Raw genomic sequence first — 25946 nt, 5'->3', positions numbered from 1 at the left:
TGCATTTATTACATTGCAGTTCTTGCTTGGTGCTTTTATTATTTTTTTGTTTCTCTAACATCAAAACTTCCATGGAGATTAGAGAACTGTCCACAGTAAGTTTTAGCTTTTTAAAATGGTTTTTCTTGACAGATTTGTTCTACTATTTATCTTTTTATCTCAATAAGGGAGATATATATATATATATATATATATATATATATATATATATATATATATATAGAATAAGGGAGATTGGTCTAAATTAGGTTCAATGGCTTAATAAGGCCATGTCTGTAACTTTTGTAGCTTGATTTACATTTTATAAAAATAAGATTACTAAATATATCTTATGCAGTAACTTAGCAATAGCATTTATTTTACTGCACTCAATTTTTAATTGTGTTTACATATGTTGATTTATACAATTGTTTTTTGATTAACTGTTTGTATTTTATGTAAAAAAAAAAAAAAAAAATTTAAACTACTTACTACTTTAAACTACTCTCCTCTATGCATGAAATTGTATTAACATCTTTATATAAATATTCATTTTTGCATATTTGTTTATATACTTTTTTTAGGTATTTAGAGTACAGTAACTTATCAGCATTTTGTGCTGCAAACAAAACATTAAATGCTGATAAGTGTTCAGCAAAAGAAAATTTTCCAGATTGCTGTGTGCATGATCCTCAATTATATTATTTCTACAAAAAAGTACTAAATATTTCTCCTTCTATAAATGATCTTGGAGATGGAGTTCAGTGGAAGTTAGCAGGGTGTTTGTTACTATCATGGATAATTGCATATGCTTGCATTGTGAAGGGTGTAAAATCTAGCGGAAAGGTATATATGTAAACATATTTGTTTGTTAAACTAGGTCATTAAACAAGATGACCATGATTTTATGTTCAAATGCTTGTAATATTTTGTTTTTTACATCAAAAAAGGGTCAATAGTAGAGACAGGTTAGTTACATTTTAGTTGTGCTTTCTTGGTAGTTTAATTTCAAAATAGGAGTATTTTGAAATCCTTGAAACTACACAAGCATTTTAGCATGTTAAAACAATTATAATTCAGAGTATTATTAGACCAACATAAATAAATTGAGTAGACATAATTATTTTAATTGGAGTCTGAGAAAAACTGTTTTGATATTAGTGATTTATAAGCTGACTTACTTCTTGGTAAGCAATTTTACTGCTAAACACTAGCATTTTTACTTATTAAAAAAGTTTTTTTTTTTTTTAGGCTGTCTACTTTACTGCAACATTTCCCTACATAATTCTTATAATTTTGTTCTTTGTTGGTGTAACACTTGAAGGAGCAAGTATTGGAATAAAAGCACTGTTTACACCTGATGTAAGCAGAAACTTATTCAGATTGCGTTGGTATCATAAGTTTTTCTCAACACAACTAATTTATAAATTGCTTTTTCTGCAGTTAAAATTACAAGCTTAAATATATGAAGGAGAATTTTTTTTTTTTTTTGTTCTTTACAATGCAAATGTTTAAAACAGGGTACTAATATTTTGACATAAAACAAAAAAATTGTTTTATTTTTTAAACATGTTTAAGATTTATTCTGAACTGAGTTTCTTAAAAATATTATTAGTTAAGTAAATATTATTTAGTTTAGTGTGTAAATTATGAAATAGTTTTGTTCATTAATTTTTAGTTTTCTAAACTGAAAGATCCTGCTATATGGATGGATGCAGCAACCCAAATGTTTTACACATTGAGCGTGGGATTTGGTGCACATATCTCTTTTGCTAGCTACATGCCTATAAAAAATAATTGTGTTCGAGATGCCTTGACAATTGTAATCTTGGATTGTGGAACTTCAGTATTTGCTGGCATAGTTGTTTTTTCCATCTTGGGACATCGAGAATTTACATTAGGCGCACCAGCTAATAAAGTAAATCCATTCAAGTTAAATTTGTGGTTTTCTTTTAAACTTATAAGAATATTTAAGTTTAGATTTTGCTTTTAAATTCTTGAGCTTCAATAAGCTTTCTTATCAATTTTTATGCAGGTTGGTGGAGGACCAGGTTTAGCTTTCATTACATTTTGTGATGCATTCTTGCAAATGCCTGCATCTCCTGTATGGTCAGTTTTATTTTTCTTTATGCTAATTTTGTTGGGAATAGATTCTGAGTTTGGAACCCTTGAAGGAGCAATAGCCCCTTTCTATGACATGAAGTGGGTGAAGATGAGAAAAGAAGTGTTTACAGGTAAATATTGAAGTAATTAATTAAAGAAAAGTTTGGTGTTAGATATTTGACTTATTTTTCTTACATCTGCTTTCTTTTTTTAGGAATTGTAGCTTTTTGTATGTTACTTTGTGGCATTTCACTTGTATCTTCAAGTGGCTTTTATGCTTTCCAGATATTTGATGATTATGCTGTCTCACTTGGACTCCTATTTATAGCATTTTTCCAAACAATTTCGATTTCTTGGATATATGGAAATGATAAGTAAGTAGGATTATTTAACAAGTAGTAGCACAATTTTATGACTCTCCAAAAAATAAAAAATTGTTATTTTTTGATAAACGCTGACTTTTTTTTGTTTGATGAAGGTTTGCAAATGACATAGAGTACATGACTGGGAAACGCCCTTATTTGTTTTGGATGGTTTGCTGGAAGTATATTTCTCCTTTAGCCATTTTTATAATTTTTGTTTCCAATTGCCATCAGCTTGTTGTTAACAGTCCAAAATACTCTGCATATGTTGGATGTGCCCAACAATTAGTGAGTTATATATTTACTCTTGTATCCTATTAAATGCTTTAAAAAGATGTGAGAAAGAAAACAAGTTCTAAATATAACAGAAACAAGTTCTAAATGTAGCTTTCATGATATTATAATTTCTGTTTATTAAACATTAATTGTCATATATGTTAGTTTAACTTAGTTATTAAACCAGAGAAAACTTTTCAATTCAATAAAAAATCTTTTAGTTTGATATTTCACCTCTTGGTAAAGGTGTCAATGGTTCTATTGGACGATTTGATTACCCAAGCTGGGCAACATTTATTATCATAGTTTTTATTTTATCGTCATTGTTACCCATATTTTTTTTCATAATAAAAGACTTATTTAATAATCCAGCATTATGGCTGAAAAATGTTCGTAGCAAATTAAGAGACATTAATGAATATCATCCAGATCCATATAGAGTTGATCCTAGTAGAAGAAGGACTGCTGAAGAAGTAGAAGCTATTATTGTTAACGAATCAAAGTTGAATGATTAGTCAAATGTTATCGTATAGTTATGAGCGTTTTTGATAGGAACTCTGATAAGAAATATAAAAATATTCAATTTATTTCCAAATAATTGCTGTTCCTCTAACATTCAAACGATCATGCATTTGTTCATGTAAGCGTTTTTCTGATTACAATCTTAATAAAGGGTTTGTCCATGATAATCTTTATGTTCTAAAATTGTTCTAAAGTTTTTTGTTTAAGTTCAAAACAAATGTGGTTTTCAGTCAAGTGGCCTTATTGATAAAATGCTTCTATTATTTATTTATTGAGAATATTTATTGGTTGATATTTATTAGTTTATTTACTATTTATATTTATTGTTTTTTGCTCTCATTTCCTTAGATTTATTTCTTTGTTAAAATCTGATGTATAATTTATTCTTTATGTTTTACATCGAGGATTACAGTCAAATTTCCAAATACAAATGTAAAAAGGTAGCACAGTTTCTCAATAAGTTTATACCTGTTTATAGTTTGTTTTCATATTTTTCATTAACATAAGTCTAAAGAATAATCACTAGCCTAAGTTATATAAGTTCAAAATATTTTGTTTATGTAACTATGTTAACTTTTCGTTTTCACATTTTGTTTTTATATCACCAGATTTTATAACAGACCCTTTTGCAAGTTCACCTTTACCAAACTGAAAAACTAGTGTATTTTCTTTGGAGAACAATTTAAAAAATTACTTAAAAGTTCAAATGGTAAATAAGATAGTCAAATGGTAAATAAGATCATTATAAATACAATTACTATGTTGAGTAGAAAATGAGAAAACTTCTATTTTGTTGCATTTTTAAGAAATTGACGCTTCGCCCTTACATTTCTTTTTTCGATAAGGAAATTGAAAATCACGTAAGATATCTCAAATATAGTAACTATCCTATTAACAATATAATACCTTTTTTTTTTTCTAACATTGAAATCTGCATTTAAAACTAGTGCAAAAACGTACCTTTGATATTTAAAACTTACAATGTCTCAAATTAGGAATGTATAACTTTCTTATATTCATTTTAAAGCACTAAAAAATTATATTCATGGAATGTTAATAAAAGAAAATTTGAAGATAAATGCTTTTCCCACCTTAACATTCAATTAGATCTCCTTTTTTGAATCTGTCTTGAATGAATCTGACATTCCGCTTATTGAGTACACATCAACACTAAAAAATTTTTAAAAGTTGCCATGTAGGTCGGGCTACACTGACTTTTCCAAGTTTTTTTAGAGTTCTTCTGGCTGTCCTCTCATTAACATTGAACAGTTTTGCTGCCTTTCTGTTGGATACAATAGAATTCTTTTCAACATACTTTTTAAGCTTTTCAGTGAACTTTTTATCAATTTTTTGTTCATTGGAGAGGGCATTTGGGCTCTCTCAGCGCTGTAACACTTTTTCAGTTAGTAAAATGTAGTTTTAGACGCTTAAGAAATACGAATCACTTCACGAGCAGGCAAACCCGCGCGAATCAAGTTTAAAACTTCGGTTCTTTTGGCTTCCATTGTAAAACTTTTAACTAAAATATTTTTATTCATAATTTTATTCGAATCAAGACGTTCATTGAACATTAACCAACAAAAACAAATTGCGGAAGTATTTTATTTACATCACAAAACTTAGCCGAAAATTAGTTCGCGAATCGCTGCCGCACCCTATAGTTCAAAAACTACTTAAAAATACAAAAACAATTTAAAGAAAATTCCAAAAATTTGAACATTTTTTAAAAAGTTGTTTTTACAGTACTTTTTGGTGAAATAAATCAGGTTATTTTTTCAATATCACATTGACTTTTGCTTACACTATCCATGGCAATGCATTGTGGTACTAGATGCACTGTCATAAGCTATGGGAACTCTAAAATTTCAGTGTATCTAGTACCACCATGTATAGCGATGAATGAAAAACGATTTTAAATGTTAAAAGGAAAGAATAACAGTTTAAACTGTTTTTCTTTTGTATGAATACAAAGTAATTTAAAAATAGTAACATCTAAAAACAAACGGAACTTTTATCTTAATACCGCTAATTTTATAGATCGGCACTGCAATTGAATTAAAAATTTTATTTCGAATCTGGGTTTTAATTAAGGAAGACGTAATAGTTTTATAAATAGTCTTTTGTTACATAAAACACTACGAATGTTGTTTAGCAGAAGCTTATAGTAAAGTTATGGGTGAAAAAACGACAATACGGCACTTAGTAAATATGATTGTTTTAAAACAAAAACTCGTTGATGGTTATAATGCTGGAAATATACACTGTTTATGGAAAAAGTACAAAATTTCAAAAACGGTTTTAAGTCGGTTAGTTGATAAATATAAAACCAAATTGAGCATTTTGGTGGACGACCGAAAAATATTACTCCTCATTTTGATCGTAAAATTATTACATATGTGAAAACAAATCCATTTGCAAGTGCCAGAAATACAATTCACACATTAGAACTCGATATTTCAGTGCGGTGACGTTTGGATGACGTAAGTTGTATAGTTATCTTGCAGAAAAAAAACCGTTCATATCGCCAAATAAGACCTCACAAATTTTTGATTTTCAGCAGATTATCAGGGGATGTTTTAATACAATTTTCAGAATGCTAAAAAACTTCAAGAATACAAAAAAAAAATCCTAGAGGTAGATTTGGCCATCCACCTCTAAATAAGGTTTTCAAGTATTCATCATTAAAAATATTGTCAGTGAACATCATATTAGGGATGCAAGTTTGAAATGTAGACCTTTTTCATTAACTTTTTTTTACTACATAACTAGCATAATTAGCAATAGCTACATAACTAGCCATAATAAAGCTCAGTTAAGATAAAAAGTATATGTCTTCTATAAATCTTAGCTAAAATGTAAAGATAAAAAATCTAGGCTTGCTTAATCTCAGATTTTTCAAATATTGGAGAAAGATTTTCATCACAGAAACTTATTCTATTTTTTAAAAGATTTTTCACTGTTAATAGCATAAGTGTTACGTTTTGTTTATTTTCTTTTTAGGTGACTATTTAATAATTGATAGTTTAATGAAATAGATCACTGTGTAATATAGACTGCTAAATTTATATTTGATCACTAAAATCAAAATTTTTGGTTCTCATACATTTTTCAGCAGCACATTTATCAACCAAGATTATCTAGTAAGTAGATTTTTGATTTCTAAGATTTGCATCAGGAATACTCTGAAAACATTTTAAAATGACTAATAGGATCAACGTCATCCAGTATCCTGATGTTAAAAATATAAAAAACGGAGCGCGAGAACAGGAGGGGCGAGAATAGTCTTATTTTTAAGTATCGGAATTTGGTTTTTCGGTTTTTAACGAACTACAACAAATACTTACCAACTTCTATATTTGTCTTTAAGATAAATCGAATTTTCTGATTCTTATTAATTAACACTTGTTATAAAAAGAAGTTTATCGGTTTTAATCGAATAGCAGGTTCTACGCAGTTTAGAAGGGTTGAAACAAAGTAACATAAGATATATCAATTTTTCCAGGAGTCTTAAAGGATTGCGTGTTTAAAATATATAAATCATTTCTAACTCGATTCAAATGACTGATATAGAAGTTTGTATTATATTCGTTAAAAATCGGAAACCCAAATACCGATGCTTTCCTATATTTTGTCAAGTAAGAGCCAATCTTAGGTTAAGTTATAATTTATCGGCAACGAAAACCGTGAAAACGTGTTTCTTTAAAATTTAAATTAAATAAAATAAGAAACATTTTATCTAGCAAAAATGCCGGTGTTTATGCAGTCGGTAAAAAAAAGATAATGACGATCTGAGTTAGGCTCACCAGAATAAGCGTCTGCGTATCGTTTCATTTCCGTATCGTTATCGTTCCAATATTATATTGGAAAAAAGTATCACTAGAATGTAAGCTAGGGATTCTCGAAACGTTTCGGGAAAAATCAATCGAGAAAATTGTTACGTTACGATACGAGAGGTTTCGATCAGTTACGAGAGCGATTTCGAAAAATCAACTAATTTCTCGTAACATTTCGGTTACGTTACGGGAAATTCCCGGTTGTTACGAGAATCATTACGAGAACGGTTTCGAGTTTCTCGTAATGATTCTCGTAACAACCGAAACTCGTTTTTCCCAAATTTTCATTTTCTCATTACGAGAATTATTTGTGTTTCGGGATATTTCGGGATATTTCGAGTTATTTCAAGTTCCCGAAATGATTTGCAAAAAATTTGATTAACCAGTTAATCAGTTGAAGTACGCATTTTTAGGACATTTGACGAGCGCGACAGCTGAATTTCGATACATATCGAGAAAATGAAAAAAATATTAATAAAAAATTTTCAATGGTCATAATTTGCTTTGAGGATGGTTTGCTTTTGCAATGTGACGTAGTTTAAAGAAGTGATAAAGTTAAAGAAATAGTCAAATCGCGAAATGTCAGAGATTGTTCGGGATCGAACTCACAACTTTCTAATAACGGGACATATGCCTCAGACCGCTCGACTATTGAAACAGTCTAATAAAATTTAAAAAAAAATACATTATTTAAATTACACATAGTACATTAACTTTTTAAAAAATTAACAAAAAACTGTTTCAATGGCCATCTTGGGTCATCATTGGCAATCAACATCCCATTTAGGCCAATTTGTAACACTTCTTCAAACTGCGTCACTCAATTGAGATTAAGTCCATTCAGATTTTCAATTTTTTACTTTTCTCACAAACAATCGATGACATTTCGCGATTTGGACTATTTCTTTGGAGGAGGCAGGAATTGATCTCATGACCTTTTGGTTATGGGGCTCATGCCTCAGACCGCTCGACCATTGAAACAGTGCAATAAAAAGTTACAAAAATACATTATTTAAATTCAACATTGTCCACAAGAAAAAGTAAAAAAAAAGTTATAAATGTACATGCTTTTTAGTTTCTTTGCACTGTTTACTTAGTAACTTAGCCATGAGTTAAACAAAAGTTTAACTCATGGCTAAGTTACTAAAAGATTTTAAGGAAAAAAGAAATGAAACAAACACCAACTTCACCATTTTATTTAATCAAAAGTTAAATAGCAATTTATTTCATAAAAAAAGGTGAAGTAAAGTCAACAAATTAGGCAGTTGGAGTTGATGTGGCAGGTCCAGGTGTAGCTGTGGCAGGTGTAGCAAAAGGGTCATCATCTTCAGAATCATCTCCAAGGTCAACTAGCGGGACATTCCCTTCAGGCAAAGATGAGGAAGTAGATCTCCATGGTGTATCCTCTTCGGCAATGGCCTCTTCAGTGGAAGTGAGCTTGTAGGTTTTTATCTTCACTCGATCGTAGTTTTGCTGGATGTAAAGCAGTTTTTCAACTTGCTCAGGTTGAAGCTTGGTCCTCTTGTAGGAGACAATGTTACCTCCAGAACTGAAAACTCGCTCAGAAGGAGCAGAAGAGGCAGGAACACACAGCCATTTCCTGGCAGCCTCTGAAAGCAATGGAAACTTTTTTTGGTTGTCCTTCCAAAATTTCAGCACATCAGTTCCAATCTCTGCAGGCATTTTAGTGTACATGTCCCATTCACTGACAATTGATGACTGGGTAAGAGGTCTTTCAGGCCCAACAATTGCCATCTCTTCATCTTTGATCAAGTCAAAACATGGGTTATCTTCGGGTGCCATGACATCCTTGAGCTGCTGCACATTTGTGGTCATTTCCTGGATTGAAGCAAGCCACTGTTGATGAGCATTAGAGTTGACAATCAAAGCATTATAGGCAGCTTCAAAATACCCGCCACCAAATTTTTCCAATGGTTTACCCTTGTACAAGGGGTTGAGAAGGTTAGCCACGGCATAGAATGTGTTGTTCGCGCCACCATTTGGAAAATACTTTTCCAGATTGTTCTTCAACTTTCTATAAAACATTTCAGCAGTTGGAGACAGAGTTTTTGTGTCAATCTGTTCTTGTGCCCGAACATTGATGCCATAGATGTGAGCAATGACCTTGTGGATGCAGACTTTTTTATCAGCTGAAAGACTTTCTGAGTTGTCACAGATTCTTCTCAAAATTGGAAGAATCTCATCATAAAGATTAAACTCCTCTTCAGTAGGCACTGACTGAGCAAGTTTCCGGCCAATGTCATTTCCAGGATTGTCTCTAATAGAGCTCAAAATCTTGCGCATTCGCATAATGCTGTCAAGCATCATGGAAACGGAATTCCAACGAGTTTTGACTGGGGCAATGACTTTCACGACTTTTAGAGATGACCTTTCTTGACTGCTCAGGTCACTGTCGTCCATTAAAGATTTGTACTGAAAAACCAAAAAAAACCAAGTTATTAGTACATGGTAACCAATTATAAAAACCTGAAATAAAATTTACAAGCTAATTGTAACTTAAATAAAGTTAAATTAGCAAGTTAAAACTGAATAAGGTCAAAAACATTTAGACAATTTTAAGTTTTACCTCCTTCTCAATCCTTTGCTCGGCCAAGTTTGATCGGTGACACTTGGAACTCAATGCAGTGGCTTTGATGATGGCAGCTTCGAGATTCATTGTTTGAACTGACTTTGTCTCCTTAATCGTATTTTCCACAACCAGATTGAGAAGGTGGTCTGCACACAAGAGAGAATCATCAACATACGTGCACTTTGGAATAGCTGCCTTCATGTTGGCAGCTGAATCATGAACACATACCACTGAACTGAAGCCGTCATTTCCAGGAATGTCAGAAACATACCTGCAAAAATCAAAAACATTTATGCGCATAATGTTACAAATTTTACAATTTTGTGAACATTTTCGTTATAACTCGTTATAACTCGTTATAACTCGTTATGTCCCGTTATGTCCCGTTATGTAAGAAGTATAGTTTCGAGATACAATTAATTGAGCTAGAAATGTTAATTTCGAGAAATAACGATATTTCCTCGGAAGAAATAATATTTTATATTATAATACTATCATAGTTGTATTATCGTAGTTGTATATAATACTATCATAGTTGTAAAACTTACTTGTCAAGTTTGTCGGCAATTGCATCGGCAGTGTGTCTTTCAGCAAAAGGTCCAGTGCCAATGACAAACATCCTGAGCTGGAAATCTTCTCTGATGTAGTGAAGGGTGATGGCTTGATATGAGTCATTGTTTCGACTGCTCCAAAGGTCTGAAGAAAGGGCGAATCCAGGTGATTTGGGAAGTTCGGCCGACAAAACGTTGTAAACGGCATTCTTGACATTGGTGTGCAGCAATGGTAGTCTAAAATCAAAAAGAAAAACATGGTTCAAGGTTATGTTTGAAATTTTTGTTTCAATTTCAAATAGAGGTTGTAAATGGGAATGTAAGTATACTATACTTATACAATAAATGCTTGTTTCCAACATTATACCTAAAAGGGTATTTTTGGGAAATGTAAAACACACCATCCCAAAATATTTATTTCAAAAATTTCATAATCCCAATAAAAAAAAGTACCAACCCAAAATGATTTATTTCAAAAAGAAAAATTCATACATTTAACTTACTTAAACTTTGAATACGTCTTGGCCTTCTTCACATTCATTTTATGTGCAAAATAGGCCAGAAAATCCTTGAAGCCATCTGCCTCGACCAAATTGAATGGGAGGTTGCATCTTGCAAGAAACTTGACAATTTCAATATCTCCTCGTAGTTGTTCCTTATCCTGTGATTTGTACTTCATGTACGCATCAATGTTCTTTGCCTTTTCTGGAGTGGTCGGTGCTGCCAACCTTCTTTTCTTTACAGTTCGGTTTAGGACCTTTGGAGTTTTGCTACCTTTCTCCTGCTCATCTTCATCATACAACTAAAAAAGTAACAAAAAAGCAATATAAGTACATTAGGATGTACATTAGGGATTATTTACAGCTATTCACGAAAGTTTAAACGATTACAGAATTTTAAGATCTAATCTTCGGTTTTTCTTGAATAAAAATCTAACGGAAATAGATATCAAAATAATTTTTTTTTCCAATTTGGTAAATAGGTTATTTGTTAATAGAATAAAAAAAAGTAGGTTTCGACTCATCACTGTTTACTCAGAAATTTCATTTAAAGGAAGGTGATACAAATTAAAAGGTGTCACAAAAGTTTAAACGATTTTATTTAGGATCAATTATTTGCTAATTAATTGATAAATCCGGTGCGAATATTTTTTTTTATTTTTAAATAAAGTTAAAATGATTAGTTTAATATCAAAAAGTACATCACAACACCATTAGGCAGCTTTTAATTCATTGAATATCAACTTGAAATATTGTAAATTTCAAATTAATTTCAATTGCGTGCAAACGGGTCGAAAATCAGTTTCTAGTGAGATCAAGTGGCAAGTTATTGGTATGGCGAGGACAAAAAATCACACAAACGTTCAAATAGGCAAAATACTTCATGTTTCTGAATCTTGCGTTCGAAAAACCATCAAAACCTGGGAACTTACCAAGGACGTCTCCGACATGCCGCGTACTGGGAGACCATCCAAACTCAGCAATCGTGACAAAAGTGGTATATTCAGAATGAGCAGAGAAAACCCCAAACTCAGCTACAAAAAGCTAACACAAATCTTCAACGAGTCAAAAAGTAATCCAAAAGTTAGCAGAGAGCTCGTGAGACGAACATCGTTGAACAAAGGTATTGGAACGTACATAGCTGCTAGAAAACCTATTCTTTCAATCACGGATAAACGTAAACGACTAGTGTGGTCCAAAGTAAGGCTGGACTGGTCTGTAGAACAGTGGGCAAAATTTATTTGGAGTGATGAAGCTAATTTTCAAGTCGTAAACCGCAAGGGAAGAATCTATGTCAAAAGACTTGCAACTGAGAAACATTCAGACAGGTTTTTGCAACATCGTCGACAAGTAGGTGGAGGTTCAGTTGGCATCTGGGGATGTTTTTCTCACAAAGGTATAGGCTTCTGTGAGCTGTACGAAGGCCGAATTAATCAATACACCTAAGAACACATTATAAACGTGTTTAGTTCCATCAATCAGACACTTGTATGGCAGAAGCAAGCAATTCATCTTTCAACATGACGGGGCTTCAGCTCACACAGCTCACTCAAGCAAAGAATATTTTTTGAAAAAAAAGTTCAATGTGATGCCCTGGTGCCCTAGATCACCAGATCTCAACCCAATTGAAAATAATTGGTCTTGGATCGACATTCAACTGACATACTATGAAATTCAATCAACTCAGCATTTGAAGCAACTTTTGATTGAGTACTGGCTGAAGGTAGCTCGCGTGATGTGCATAAAATTAGTTGAATCAATGCATAAACGAGTTTATCTTTGCCATAAAAACAAAGGAGGACACTTTAAATATTAATTTTGCTTTTTTTTTTCATTATTTGTTCGAATGTTGCAATTCGTTTAAACTTTTGTGCTTCTTATTTTTCCTATATGATATTTTGTAATTGTTTTTTTCTAAATAAATATTAAAATTTTTATAATATGTTCATATTCATTTTAAAGCTAATTACTTTTTCTTTAATAAATAAAAAAAATTTATTCAATACCATTTTATAGCTGTTTTTTATTAAACAAAAACCAAACATACTTGATAAAAATTCTGCAATCGTTTAAACTTTCGTGAATAGCTGTATAATTTAAAACTTTCAAAGTACTAAATATCAATAACTTATGACTTTTAAGTAACTTTACGAAGCTTTAGCCAATGCTTTAATTAAGTTATTTTCAACAAAAGTCAAAAACTATTCAAAATAGGCAAATAGTATACATAAGCAGAACTAAAATTAAAATGTAATGTAAAATTAAATTTTTAATTATCGGACCTGTTCAAGCTCTTCATAGGCTTGGTCTCCTTGGCGCTTCTTTTCAGCTTTTTCCTGTTCCAATGCCTTCCATTCAACAGGGTGTTGACTGACCATGTGCCTTCTTATTCCACTGGTACTGCCATCATTGATCTTTGACAGGTGTTTACAGTCCCCAATGTTGCACTTAGCGTAGGTCTTGTCCACACCACCTTCAGTGACTTTCTCCTCTGTGAAATGCTTCCAGATCTCTGTTCTAGGCCTGACCATGTTGACTTGACTTGAGTGTTGAGTCTAAGTATCAAAAATTTTGTCACAAATTAATTTTTTTCCGGACTTCAATCAAACACGTCTGATCTTCAAAAAGTTCCAGGAACTACAAAACTAACCAAGCACTTTCCCGGAAAAAAAGAACCAAAATTTGTACTGCATTTTATGAATGTGGACATTTTGTTAACATGATAATTCTACTGTTAAGTATTTTAAACTTTGGTCTAAAATGTTTTAATAATACTTACTTTTAAATTAATGACTTATATTTTAACTTAACTAAAAAAATTGAATCATCAATACTTTTGTTTCTAGCAATTTTAACAACAATCTTGTCTAATAATGTTCCTTTAAAAGCAACAAAAATAACAAAGAAACAATTAAAAAGTGTTTTCTTACCGTAGAAGATGTAAAAACCACAAAAATTAGTTGAACTTTACTCTTTTGTCTTGATTAGGGTTAGGACTATTGTAATTGTAATGAAAACAATAACAGTAACAATAATTATTGTTATTGTATTAACTTAATTTAGAAACAATAACAATACTTGTGATTTACAACTATTGTAATTCTGTAATACAATAACAATAATTATAGTATTGCAACTCATCTTTATAAAACAATAACAATATCTGAAAAAAAATGTATTGTAATGACCCACTACAATAACAAGTAAATATTGTGTTGTAATTCGTCTTTGTAATACAATAACAATTTATTGTTATTGAAATAAAAAAATTATTTTATTGTTAAAATTTAATAAAGTTGAAGAACCGTTCTTCAACTTTTCAAGACATTAACATTTTTAGGGCTTGTTCATATGGACAAGGGCTAGCCCGGAAAACGAGCCAGTTTTAAAATTGCGTTTATATGAATTTTTGCCAAAAAAAATAAAAAATGATATCAAGTGATATTTTACTCTTTGTCGGTAAAATAATGAAACAAGCAAGAAAAAGGCGCCTTAAAAGAAACAATCGTAGTTGCTCTATCAGCAGATAAAAAAGTAGCTATTACTTTATATTACTCAAAAGATACTTGATCTTTGGTAAATTATAAAAGCAAAACAACTAAATTTTTAAGTACACGGAAGTTGCCAGTTTTATTATTAAATTTATTATTTTACGCGGAAGCTTATAAAAGAATTTACATAAGCTTCCGCGTAAACGGGCTGGTTAATTTCTTATATAAGAATTTGTACGCTTGCGTACAAATTTATATAAGAAATTAACCAGCCCGTTTGCCGAGATCTCGGCAAAAAATAGTGAGGTCTCGCTATCCGGGCTAGCTCGTTTATTCATATAAACGGAAAATAAAATTAAGCTTAAATATTGGTGACGTCGATATCTCGGCAAACGGGCTGGCTCGGCAAACGAGTCAGCCCGCTTTCCATATAAACAGGCCCTTATTTAAGAAGAATTATTATGTTTAACTGTTTGTGTTATTAAAGTTAATTTTCATATATATTTTAAGTTCCTTTGCAGCATTAAAATCAAGAGGAAAAAATAAAAGGGCTGAATAAAACAATTTATGAATGTTATTTTTCGTAATAGTAAGGCTATCATCAGACAGGCAATATTTTGCGGCCATTTAGAACTTAGAAATACATAACAAGATAGGTGATGCGAAATCTAAATATGTAAAAAATAAAATTTGAAATATATTGCAAATCCATAAATAAAAAATAGCAAAAATAATAGTAAGTTCGTCAGAGATGAATATAAATAAGTTAAAATACGTTAGCTTTTCTACTTTAATGTAAAGTAATACACTACAATAGTTATTGTAATTGTTTTCATCAAAACAATACAATAATTATTGTAATTTTAATTCATTAAAACAATACAATAGTTCTCGAATTTTATTGTATTGTTAGAAGAAAAACAATACAATACTTATTGTAATTGTTTTTATTCACAACAATACAATACCAAAGTAAAATTTTGTTATTGTTTCTGTAATATTACAATACAATTTTATTGTATTGTAATGTGTAATTGTATTTAATTTTTACAATTACAATTACTATAGTCCTAACTAGGGTTGTTAACCGCAATATTTCGTGCAATTCCGGAAAAATAAAATTCTTGCGGAAGGATATTGAGAATCAGGAATTTTTTTTTTTCGTACCGAATTTTACGAAACAAAAAAAACCGTTGATGTTCATTTCGCAAATGCTACTTACGAAATGTCGCCTTTCGCAAGTTGAATTGCGAAATAAAACTATTTTGCTACATACGAAAGTAGCGCTTACGGAAGTCGCACTTGCGGAACGAGCTCTTTCGCTAAACGACGTTTTGAAGTCTATAACAAAATTTTGTCGGATATAATTGTAAAAAATAAAATTTTTATATACCAAAAGGTTTATAATCAAATTTTATCTTCAGTATTGCAACATATGAACATTTTAAGGTTTTATTTTTTGAAATAATGATAAAAAACCAAATTTCTTTCGAAACGAAACTCTTTCGCACCGCAACTCGCGAAACGGTTCTTAACAGAAAAACACTTACGAAACGCGGCTAATTTTAAATATTTAATTACGTTTTATGAATCAAATACGTATAATTAACTAGGTAACTAAAATACTAATTATTATAATATATTTAATATATTTAATAATAGAATATAAGGGGGCCTAACGCAGCTAAAATTTAAAAATTTTAGCTACGTTAGGCCCCCTTATATTCTGTTTCAGCACCGCCATACCCCGTCCTAACGTTCTTAATCCTTCTAGGTCACTGTATGTATATATATATGTATATATATATATATATATATATATATATATATATATATATATATATATATATATATATATATATATATGTATATATATTTATATACATATATATATATATATATATCTGTGTGTGTATATATATATATATATATATATATATATATATATATATATATACATATATACACACACATATATATATACACATATGTATATATATATACACATATGTATATATATATACACATATGTATATATATATACACATATGTATATATATATATACACATATATATACACACATATGTATATATATATATATACACATATATATACACATATGTATATATATATATATATATATATATATATATATATATATATATATATATATATATATATATATATATATACAGATATATATGTAAAAACTATTGAAGAATCATTTAACAACATTACTTAAATAATAAATAATAATATTTTTGTGTATAACAGTTTAATGAATTCTTTCGAGTCTATTCCGTAAGTGCACATTCCGAAACGCTCCTTCCGTAAGGAACTGTTTCACAAGTATTCTTTCGAAATGATTTGTTTCGCAAGTTTCTTTTCGTAAAGAGTTATTGCGGAATAATTATTATTTATTTTTTTCGTATAACGCATTACGGAAGGTGAATTTGCGCAAGAACAACTTTGCAATAGCAACTTGAAATACGGAAGATAAAAATGCGAAATTTTCGCAAGTTTTTTTTTACGGCGAACAACCCTAGTCCTAACCTAGTCAATTACAATAGTCCTAACCTAACAATAGTCCTAGTCTTGATAAATAATATAATAAAAGACTTTAAATTGATATTTTCAACCTTTAATTGTGTTTTTTAAAAAAAGAAAACAAAATTCAGCTGTCGCGCTCGTCAATTGTCCTAAAAATGCGTACTTCAACGGATTAACTGGTTAATCAAATTTTTTGCAAATCATTTCTGGAACTCGAAATAACTCGAAATATCCCGAAATATCCCGAAACACAAATAATTCTCGTAATGAGAAAATGAAAATTTGGGAAAAATGAGTTTCGGTTGTTACGAGAATCATTACGAGAAACTCGAAACCGTTCTCGTAATGATTCTCGTAACAACCGGGACCCGATCGAAATAAATTTCTCGAAAGTTTAAAAACTTTACTCTCGTAACTCAAAAACATTTCGAGAAGAGTTCCGTTACGAGTCTCGTTTCGTAACGTATCGAAACAAAAATAGTTTCGAGAATTCCATGCTTACTAGAATGACAAGAGTTCCGGTATCTACCGAAATTTTAACTAACCGATTAAAATTTTTTTACCGGTATTTTATCGGAATGATCCGATGACACTTTATTTTTCCAATTTCATATGGGAATGATTACGATACGGAAATCAAACGATATGCAGACGCTTACACCTGAGTATGGTTGTATGAGAGAATTGCATTATCTGTGAAAAAGTGAAAGCAGGAAGTAATTATCAGTGATGAATGTAATAATAAACAGGAAAAGCAAAGTTCTTGTTAAAAGATTTAAATCTGGAAAGTATAGCAGTTACTTTGTCGTACCAATGTTACAAGGTAAAGTTGGAAATGATAGTATTTAGGCCTGGTTCAATTTTTGGAAGTAGGTTTGTGTAATATCTAACAGATCAAATCAATCAACTCTCTACACAGAGACGTGCACGGTTCCTTCAGCAGACTTCGAAATAAAAGGTGACAGTTTTAACAAAACATGGCTTCTGCTTACACATCTTGCACAGTCAAATTTTGAATGCTTGTAAAGTAAATAAACTTAATGCACTGGCTAACTCAATCTCCAGATTTGAGTCCAACTTTTTTTAAACTAGTTTTTTAAACTAGCTTGGATGGGCAAATAATTAGTAAAGGTTTGAATAAGTCCCATAAGTAGCCGAAAACAAGAATTAGGCATCATTTGGAGAGAAGTTCCAACTGAAGTTTACACCAATCTTGTTAAATTGATGCAAGAGAAATGCATAGCTTGCAAAAAAGCATGTGGGGAATATTTTAGATACTAGTTTTCATTTTTATTGTTTTCGCTTCAATTTTGAGTTGTTTTTTTTTCATGATTAATTTTTATTTTATGGTACTTTTAAAAAATGATCTTCAAATGAAAAAGAATTTTATGCATTTTTGCATAAAATCACTGTCATACAATTTTATAATTATATGTAGTGTGTTATTAATCTACACCACATGCTTATATATTTTCATATGTTAGATATATTTATAGCACATAAAATAATGACAAACGTACTCAGGTATATATAGTTGGAATTATATTCTTTTTTAGGCAATAATGTACATAATGAAGTAAATCTAATTGTTCCGTCAAATTATGGTAGAAGATATAGGAGAGGTTTCTAACTCAAATGCATGTATAAGTTTTTTTTTTTTAAAAGAAGCTATTTAAAGAAACTTGTAATAGCTCTCACAAATTTGCATTGTAATTTGTAAGAATTAGTTGACAAAAGTTGATTAGATTTGTATTATATTTGTTCAATAATTAAATCAGTTTGGGATAGGCCTTCAATAATTACATATTTTTGATTTTTATGTTATTCTCAATGCTTGTAAGGAAAACTTGGTTTTTAGCTCACATTCATAATGGTCAATCTTACACTATTTTATGATGACTAGATTTGCTGGAAAACTTGAAATTTTTACTTATGTTTATGTTTAGGCATTAAAAATTGACTTAGGATGTCATCTATCTAAACTTCTTATCTTGTGCTTTTTTTAAAATTGCTTTCAACCAAAGTTAATTGTTCATGTCACAGCCTAAATTACAGTTTTGTAAACTCATAATTTGTATTGCCTACATAATATTTTTTTTCTAAAATATTAATATTACTATTTAGGTGAAGGTGACTTAAAAAATCATGGTAATGTAGAATTAACAGATACTGTTACTGAAAATCGAGAAACATGGTCTCACAAAGCAGAATTTATCTTAGCCTCTATTGGCCTAGCAGTTGGATTAGGAAATGTGTGGAGATTTCCTTACCTCTGTCAAAAGAATGGTGGAGGTAAATATAATTATAGTTAATAAGTCTTTGTTCTTTTTCTGTTAGCCTATCAAAGTTATGATATGCTTTGTATACTTTACTTGAATCTAATCTTTTCAGATAGATTTCTTTGATCATTGTTAAGTATTGCTTTATCTATTTCAGCTTTTGACTTGCAAGTTACCATTGTTAATACCAACTTCTTTGATTTTGTTTATAACCTCTTATATTTTTGTGTTTAAACAACAACAGTGAAAACGCTGCTTATTTTTACCTATTAAAAATTCAACATTATTTTTTCTTTTTTTATTCAAAATGGAAATTTTAATGACCTAGGAATATATAAGTCTAAGAAAATGACAAAAATTGTGTAAGAGTTTTAAAATAAACCTATTTTGAAAAAAGAAAACTTGTATTTAATTAGAGCCCTTTTGTTATAACTATTTCATAATTTTGAGTATGTTCAAAAACTAACTCCCTAGAATAAGAATATATTGGGTTGATGCATAATTTTTGCAGCTTTTTTCTAACAAACTTTATTTAACAAAAGTAATTAAAATATTTAACAAATAGATAATTTAATGATTTTCTGGAGTACAGTCACCATTCTCTTCAAGAATTTCTTCTCATTTACTTGATGAATGGTTGATCTTACAGCAAAGAAGTCATGGTTATTATATGCAATTAATGCTTTGATATCAGTTACTAAGTCATCTAAACCTTCATAAATTTTGTTAATTTGGCAGTTTTTTAATGAACTATTGGTGTGATGGAAAGTTTGTGGGAACCTTGGTTCGTGAATATGAAATATGTGGGAGCAGTTCCCAATCAATGGCAATCAATTCAATGACGTTATATTCAACATAAGGACAGGCATTATCATGTTGGAAGACAATAAAATTCTTTTTTCATGGTATTTCTTCCTCTGTTGTAGTGTGAAGGCAGTCAAGCTTAGCTAGATAGATGTCGCTGTTAGAGTTGATCTACTGCTTGCTATTATTGTCCATAATCTGCCACTGTTGATGGTCAATTTTTTCATTCCATCAATTAATGTAGTTTGAGATGATTTCCCAGTGGATGATTCTGCTTCCATTCCACCATACACACCACATAGCCTTCTTATAATGGGCATCTTTTGGTATTCATTTTGGATGGTAACATGGAAACCTTTTTTTCATGTTTTTGAAGAGCAGCCATGATTGGTCACCTGTGACAAGATTCTTTAGAAATGGAGCTTGCTGATTTGGTTAGAACAAATTGGTAAAAATGTAATGACATTTGGTTTTGTTGTTGTCAGATATTCCTGAGGAACCCATTGAGCCAATTTCCACACTTTTCTGAGCTTCTTGAGGCAATCATGAATTGATTGACATAGAAGTTATGAGCTAGCATTCATATTGTCAAGCTTTTGTCCTCTTCCATGGCTGGTAGAAGGGCCTGGTTGTCAAAATCCTATTTTAGGTAGCTTTAGTCATAAAACTAGAAAAAAAATAGCTGTGGGGTCTGCAACATATGAATGATTATTTAATATATATAGCACCTCTTAAAAATTCTAACTGACTTTGAGGCAATATGAAATTTTATAAAATCTAAAAAATATATCAGTATAAAGTTTCATTATGAGGATAACAAGTTTCTTTACTCTTTTTATAGGAGCTTTCTTAATTCCATATTTTACAATGATGGTAATTGAAGGAATACCGTTATTTTACCTTGAGTTTGCTGTTGGTCAGCGTTTTAGACAAAGTGCCGTGGGTTGCTGGAAAAAAATCCATCCTGCTCTTATGGGAATAGGCATATCATGCATTATTACCTCATTTCTTTTATGCATTTACTATATAGTAGTTATTGCCTGGTGCTTTTATTATTTATTTGTGTCTCTAACATCTAAGCTTCCATGGCGATTGGAAAACTGTCCTCAGTAAGCTTTAGTTTATAAATTTTTTTATTAATTTTTTTTAAAAAGTATTTGTACGGACTATGTATCTGCAGTTAAGATATTATTGTGACCTTATTTTCCTAAGCTTGGAGGAGAACTGAGCGAATTATTTACTTACTTTGATTAATTATTGTGGCTTTTAATTAAAGTACTAGTTTTTTATTAACTTTTTTAAAGATATCTTGAATACCAAAATGTATCTGCTCTTTGTGCTGCAAACAAAACATTAAATGCTGATAAGTGTTTAGAAAAAGAAAAATTTCCAGATTGTTGTGTGCATGACCCTCCATTATATTACTTCTACACAAAGGCATTAAATATTTCTCCTTCAATAAATGATGTTGGTAATGGACTTCAATGGAAGTTAGTTGGTTGCCTAATACTTTCTTGGGTCTTGGTGTATGTTTGTATTGTAAGAGGAGTTACATCGAGTGGGAAGGTAAGATACGTGAGTTTAAAAATAAAATTGGTTTAAGATATCGATTACTATTTGCATCTTTTAATAAATGGACTTTTTAAATTTTTATCTTTAATAAATATTTTTTCTTCTGACAACTGAGTGGTATTGTTCATTTTTCATTTTACATTTCTAAGCTTTTTCTACAAGAATTGGAGATATTGATACCAGTGTAGCATTTAAAATAAAAATGTTTTTAAAAAAATGAGAAATGTGAGAAAACATTACTAAAATTTACCTTAATTTTTTGGTTATTTTTTTCAGGCTGTCTACTTTACTGCATTATTTCCTTATGTCATTCTTGTGATTTTGTTTTTTGTTGGTGTGACCCTAGAAGGTGCAAGTCTAGGATTAAAAAGACTGTTCACACCTGATGTATGTCTCTTACTTTTATGTTTAGTTTGATTTTATTACAACATAGTCTTTTGTTAATTTTTGATAGTTTTTTTGTTTTTAATAATATAATAAGACTGTTGAGTGGGCATACATTGAAGGTCTAATTTTTTTTCAATTTGATTTACTGGTTTGATTTTAGTTTTCAAAATTAAAAGAACCGTCAATTTGGTTGGATGCTGCTACACAAATGTTTTTTACTCTAAGTTTAGGGTTTGGTGCCTTAATCTCTTTTGCTAGTTACATGCCTATTAAAAACAATTGTGCTCGCGATGCACATCTTGTTGTGCTTGTCAACTGTGGTACTTCAGTATTTGCTGGAATAGTTGTTTTTTCTATTCTTGGACATCGAGAGTTTAAAACAGGTTCTAATAAGGTAATTTATACTCCTTCTTACTAGGAACCTTGATTTTTATTTTTTATTTCTTTTTTATTTTTATTTCTTTTTATGTGAAATGAGAATTTCTGCTTTTTAGATAAATGGTGGACCTGGGTTAGCTTTCATTACATTTTGTGATGCATTTTTACAAATGGATGCCTCTCCCTTATGGTCTGTGTTATTCTTCTCCATGTTAATTTTGTTGGGAGTAGATTCTGAGTTTGGAACCCTTGAAGGAGCAATAGCCCCTTTCTATGACATGAAGTGGGTGAAGATGAGAAAAGAAGTGTTTATAGGTACCACTAAAAGTAAATATTTTTAGAAACGTATATCACATGTTTGCTTCATCTCTGCTATTTTTCTATTTTACAGGAGTTGTTGTTTTGTGTATGCTGATTTGTGGAATTGGACTTGTATCTTCAAGTGGCTTTTATGCTTTCCAGATATTTGATGATTATGCTGTCTCACTTGGACTCCTATTTATAGCATTTTTCCAAACAATTTCGATTTCTTGGATATATGGAAATGATAAGTAAGTAGGATTATTTGTTCATAACTAAGTATTGATTAAGAATTCACAACAACTCTGAGGTCTCATTAAAAAATTCTTTTGAATTTGTAATAAGTTTAAAATTTTTGCTTTAACTTTACCAAAGAAATTTATTTTATCCAGGTTTGCAAATGATGTTGAGTACATGACTGGAAAGCGTCCTTATTTGTTCTGGATGATATGCTGGAAATATATTTCTCCTTTAGCCATCATTTTAATTTTTATTTCTAACTGCCATCATCTTGTTGTTAACAGTCCAAAATACTCTGTGTATGTGGGATGTGTTCAACAATCAGTAAGTTTTAATAAATACAGTTATTGTAGATGAGTATTTATCATAAAATATATAAATTTTAAAATAAGATTTTCCTTCAGATTAGTTTGATTAGTTTTATTATATAGATTATAATATAAATTAGATTAGGTTCAAATTTGTATGTTTATATTAGGATTCTTTAATCCTCCTTCAAAATATTCAAAATGGATTGTTTTACTTGTTCTGTAGGTATCCCTTTTAAAAAACTTAAAAACAATTTAAGAGACTATTATTTGGGTTGTGTTCAACAATATTTTGTATTTTAGTATTGACTGTAGAGGTTGTATGATTGTTTTTGTATGCATCATCTAGAAATATAAGCTAGTTGAAGGGACATGAAGAGTTTAATAGCCAAAGTGACCTAATCTTTAAATTTTCCCATTTTCATTTTATGTTGCCAATCCCTCTATTATTCAAGTGTGCTATTTTTTCGACATATAATCATTTGATTTATAGTTTCAGTTCAAAACTTCTTTTGCTGTTTTCTCGTTATTTCTTCCAACAGACTGTCCCTCCAAAAAATCCATTGCTTTTGTTACACCACTAATTGGGCAAACCAACAATCTTGTAGAAAAATGAATGCCACATAAATGGAAAAATATTCTAAAAAAGACTGAAGAAGTTATGAAAGTTAGCTTCCGTCATACTGAAAGATAAAGAATTTTCAAGAGATTCTTTTTAAGTCCAATATGAGCATATGATTTTTTTCGTCATAACAATCTGAATGTTAAAAGTTACTTTTTTAATAACAATAGACTTTTCATATAAAGTTCCAGCACCAAGATGTTGTTTGTATGTATGAATTTTAACAAAGTCGATTTTTTTGAATCCTCTAATGTACAGTTGTTTGAACTTACACCATTTAACAAATCATTATTTTTTATATAATTAGTTAACGAAGCTCGTAAATTTTTTTAGATAAATATTTCTCCATTGGGAAAAGGTGTGACAGGGTCAATTGAGCAGTTTTTTTACCCTGGTTGGGCGCAATTCATCATCTTTTTTTTCATCATCTCACCAATGGCACCAATTCTATTTTTTCTAATGAGGAACTTTGCAAAGGATCCGAAATTACTGCTATCGAATTGCCGTACTAAGTTGGCTAATATTTACGAGTATCACCCAGATCCAGTTCGGGTTAATTCTAGTCGTGGTAAAATTCCTGATGATATGGAAGCTATTGTATAGAGTACAATTTATTCGGAAAGTGACCAATAAAAAAAGGGCTCTAATTATAGAACTTTTTTTTTTTATACTACATTCCTTTTTAATAATCGAAATTGGCCGATGGGAAAAAAATTTTGTAATGAGTTAAAAGCTTTTATGGACTACTTCGTTTAAATTAGCTCTACTTACGGTTCTAGTTAATATAAAGGTATTTATGTTCTATTTATTTATTTCATTATTAAGCGAATTTGCTATTCCACAAGTTTTATGTATTATTGTAACAATCTATTTATACATTTATATTTATACATTTGCCTAAAACCTATTTATTAACCTTTTCTGTTTTTTTTTTAATGGTTTTTTTAATGGTTATGTATTGCAAATTCAGTCTTTTTTTTTTTTACCTGATGCAGTCACACTTATTTTTTTTTGCACCTAACCAATTTTATATTTTATACTGCTCTTATATATAATTTTTGTAATTAATGGCTGTTTTAGAAATTTTCGTATTTAATTTTCATAAATTTTTGATGCAAAGATTTAATCACAATTTTTCATATTTGTTTTTATAGTTTTTCGTTTTATTTATTGTTCAAAGTTTTTCTATCTTACTGATGTGAAGTTTTTTATTATAGATATCAGCTTTAGGTTTACAAATGTGTAGTTTTTTTATTTTTTATCTTTTTTTATTTTCTTGTGAAAAATACAAAAATCTCAGTGGTCATTATTTTTTACTGCGAAGTAAAAAATTGCATCTACTTGGGTTATTACTCAGAACGAACTTGATAACAAACTTGAATTTTAAAAATTACAAACAAGCTCAAGAGTAGATTTTGTGTTGATGTGAATGTGATAAGCCTAAAATGGAATTGATGTGGCTTATAAATCAAAAAAAAAAATTTCTGCGAACTGAGGTAAGAGTGTACTTAAAACACACACTAAGATTTTATTCAGCATTCACCTCAGATGGATTACTGGGTATTTAGGAATGAAAAATTCTAAAAACATCCACTTTTTCTTGATCTATTTGTAAATATTCTGGATAAATTTATTAGCTAGAACTTAACGAACGAAAACTGCAGTATTTGTTTATCGCAAAAAATTTTTAGGGCTGTTTTCTACTATTTCTTTTTAAAAAATAATTTAACAAATAAAATGCGATTCCTTAAGCTTTTTTAAAGATTTCAACTTGAAAATTTCGTCAAATGTTTCTTGATGTGTTACTTGAGATTCGATGTATTATCTGAGATTCGATGTGTTATGAGATTTGCACCAAAAAAAAGTGAAATTCTTAAATCACTTTTTCAAATGTGAAAAATCTAATCTAAGAATTTTACTTCATTTTTCTGCAAACAGAAATTTTGAATTAAGTATTATGACTTTATAATATTTTATGTATATATTATTGAAAAAACAGTTTAAAAACAAAATATTGATATAGCCAATGATAATTCTTTATAAGTTTTATATCAGATATTTGTTTTAGTCAAAATGGTCCGATACCAAAAATAGATTGACAAAAAAATTGGTAATACAAGTTCTGTAAACTTGAAGGAGGCAGTGCGTATGGTAATTCAGAAACGACAAAGCATTTCTGCAGTAAGCAAACATACAAATATTGCATTTTCAAGATTACTACAGCTAATTTATTTGAATCAGTGTTTTTTAAAAGGGTTGATTTGACATTTTTTTTGAAATTCACTTTTTGTGTGTTTT

General features: G+C 30.0%; 2 protein-coding genes across 5 annotated transcripts in view; both read left to right on the top strand.

The window, feature by feature from the left end:
• LOC145196969 (sodium-dependent neutral amino acid transporter B(0)AT3-like) overlaps positions 1–3715 on the top strand; it is an 8419-nt gene extending 4704 nt beyond the window's left edge. For both annotated transcript variants that reach the window (XM_090079531.1, XM_090079529.1), the window contains exons 4-11: positions 1–95; positions 564–825; positions 1231–1341; positions 1658–1897; positions 2015–2213; positions 2297–2456; positions 2561–2732; positions 2942–3715. The exon at positions 1–95 is cut by the window's left edge and continues 173 nt beyond it. In XM_090079531.1, coding sequence (XP_089935657.1) covers positions 1–95; positions 564–825; positions 1231–1341; positions 1658–1897; positions 2015–2213; positions 2297–2456; positions 2561–2732; positions 2942–3235 — 1533 coding nt within the window. In that variant the 3' untranslated portion in view covers positions 3236–3715. The remainder of the gene's footprint in view (positions 96–563; positions 826–1230; positions 1342–1657; positions 1898–2014; positions 2214–2296; positions 2457–2560; positions 2733–2941) is intronic.
• Positions 3716–17372: 13657 nt separating this feature from the next.
• Positions 17373–24887, top strand: LOC145196986 (sodium-dependent neutral amino acid transporter B(0)AT3-like). 3 transcript variants are annotated; one of them, XM_090079121.1, is made up of 11 exons: positions 17373–18016; positions 18315–18399; positions 18883–19050; positions 20683–20950; positions 21146–21407; positions 21690–21800; positions 21961–22194; positions 22295–22493; positions 22570–22729; positions 22871–23042; positions 23982–24887. In XM_090079121.1, the coding sequence occupies exons 2-11, from the start codon at positions 18360–18362 to the stop codon at positions 24249–24251; spliced, it is 1884 nt and encodes a 627-aa protein (XP_089935247.1). In that variant the 5' UTR covers positions 17373–18016; positions 18315–18359; the 3' UTR covers positions 24252–24887. The 3 variants fall into 3 exon arrangements, with proteins under 3 accessions (XP_089935247.1, XP_089935248.1, XP_089935245.1); XM_090079122.1 differs by having other exon boundaries at positions 17385–17716; XM_090079119.1 differs by lacking the exon at positions 17373–18016 and having other exon boundaries at positions 18236–18399.
• Positions 24888–25946: the final 1059 nt, after the last annotated feature.

This window comes from Hydra viridissima, unplaced genomic scaffold, assembly GCF_058129835.1.
Source record: "Hydra viridissima isolate aposymbiotic clone 2 unplaced genomic scaffold, HvirCarnegie_v1 scaffold_2, whole genome shotgun sequence".
Lineage (NCBI taxonomy): Eukaryota > Metazoa > Cnidaria > Hydrozoa > Anthoathecata > Hydridae > Hydra > Hydra viridissima.
The sequence above is the reverse complement of the archived record's forward strand: the minus strand, read 5'-3'. Positions and strand labels throughout refer to the sequence as shown.

Excerpts from the sequence above, each read along its gene's own strand:
- LOC145196986 (XM_090079121.1), top strand. The coding sequence starts at position 18,360 with ATGGTAGAAGATATAGGAGAGGTTTCTAACTCAAATGCAT. Across the intron at positions 20,951-21,145 it reads CGATTGGAAAACTGTCCTCA|ATATCTTGAATACCAAAATG; the intron begins GTAAGCTTTAGT and ends ACTTTTTTAAAG. Across the intron at positions 21,801-21,960 it reads AAAGACTGTTCACACCTGAT|TTTTCAAAATTAAAAGAACC; the intron begins GTATGTCTCTTA and ends GTTTGATTTTAG.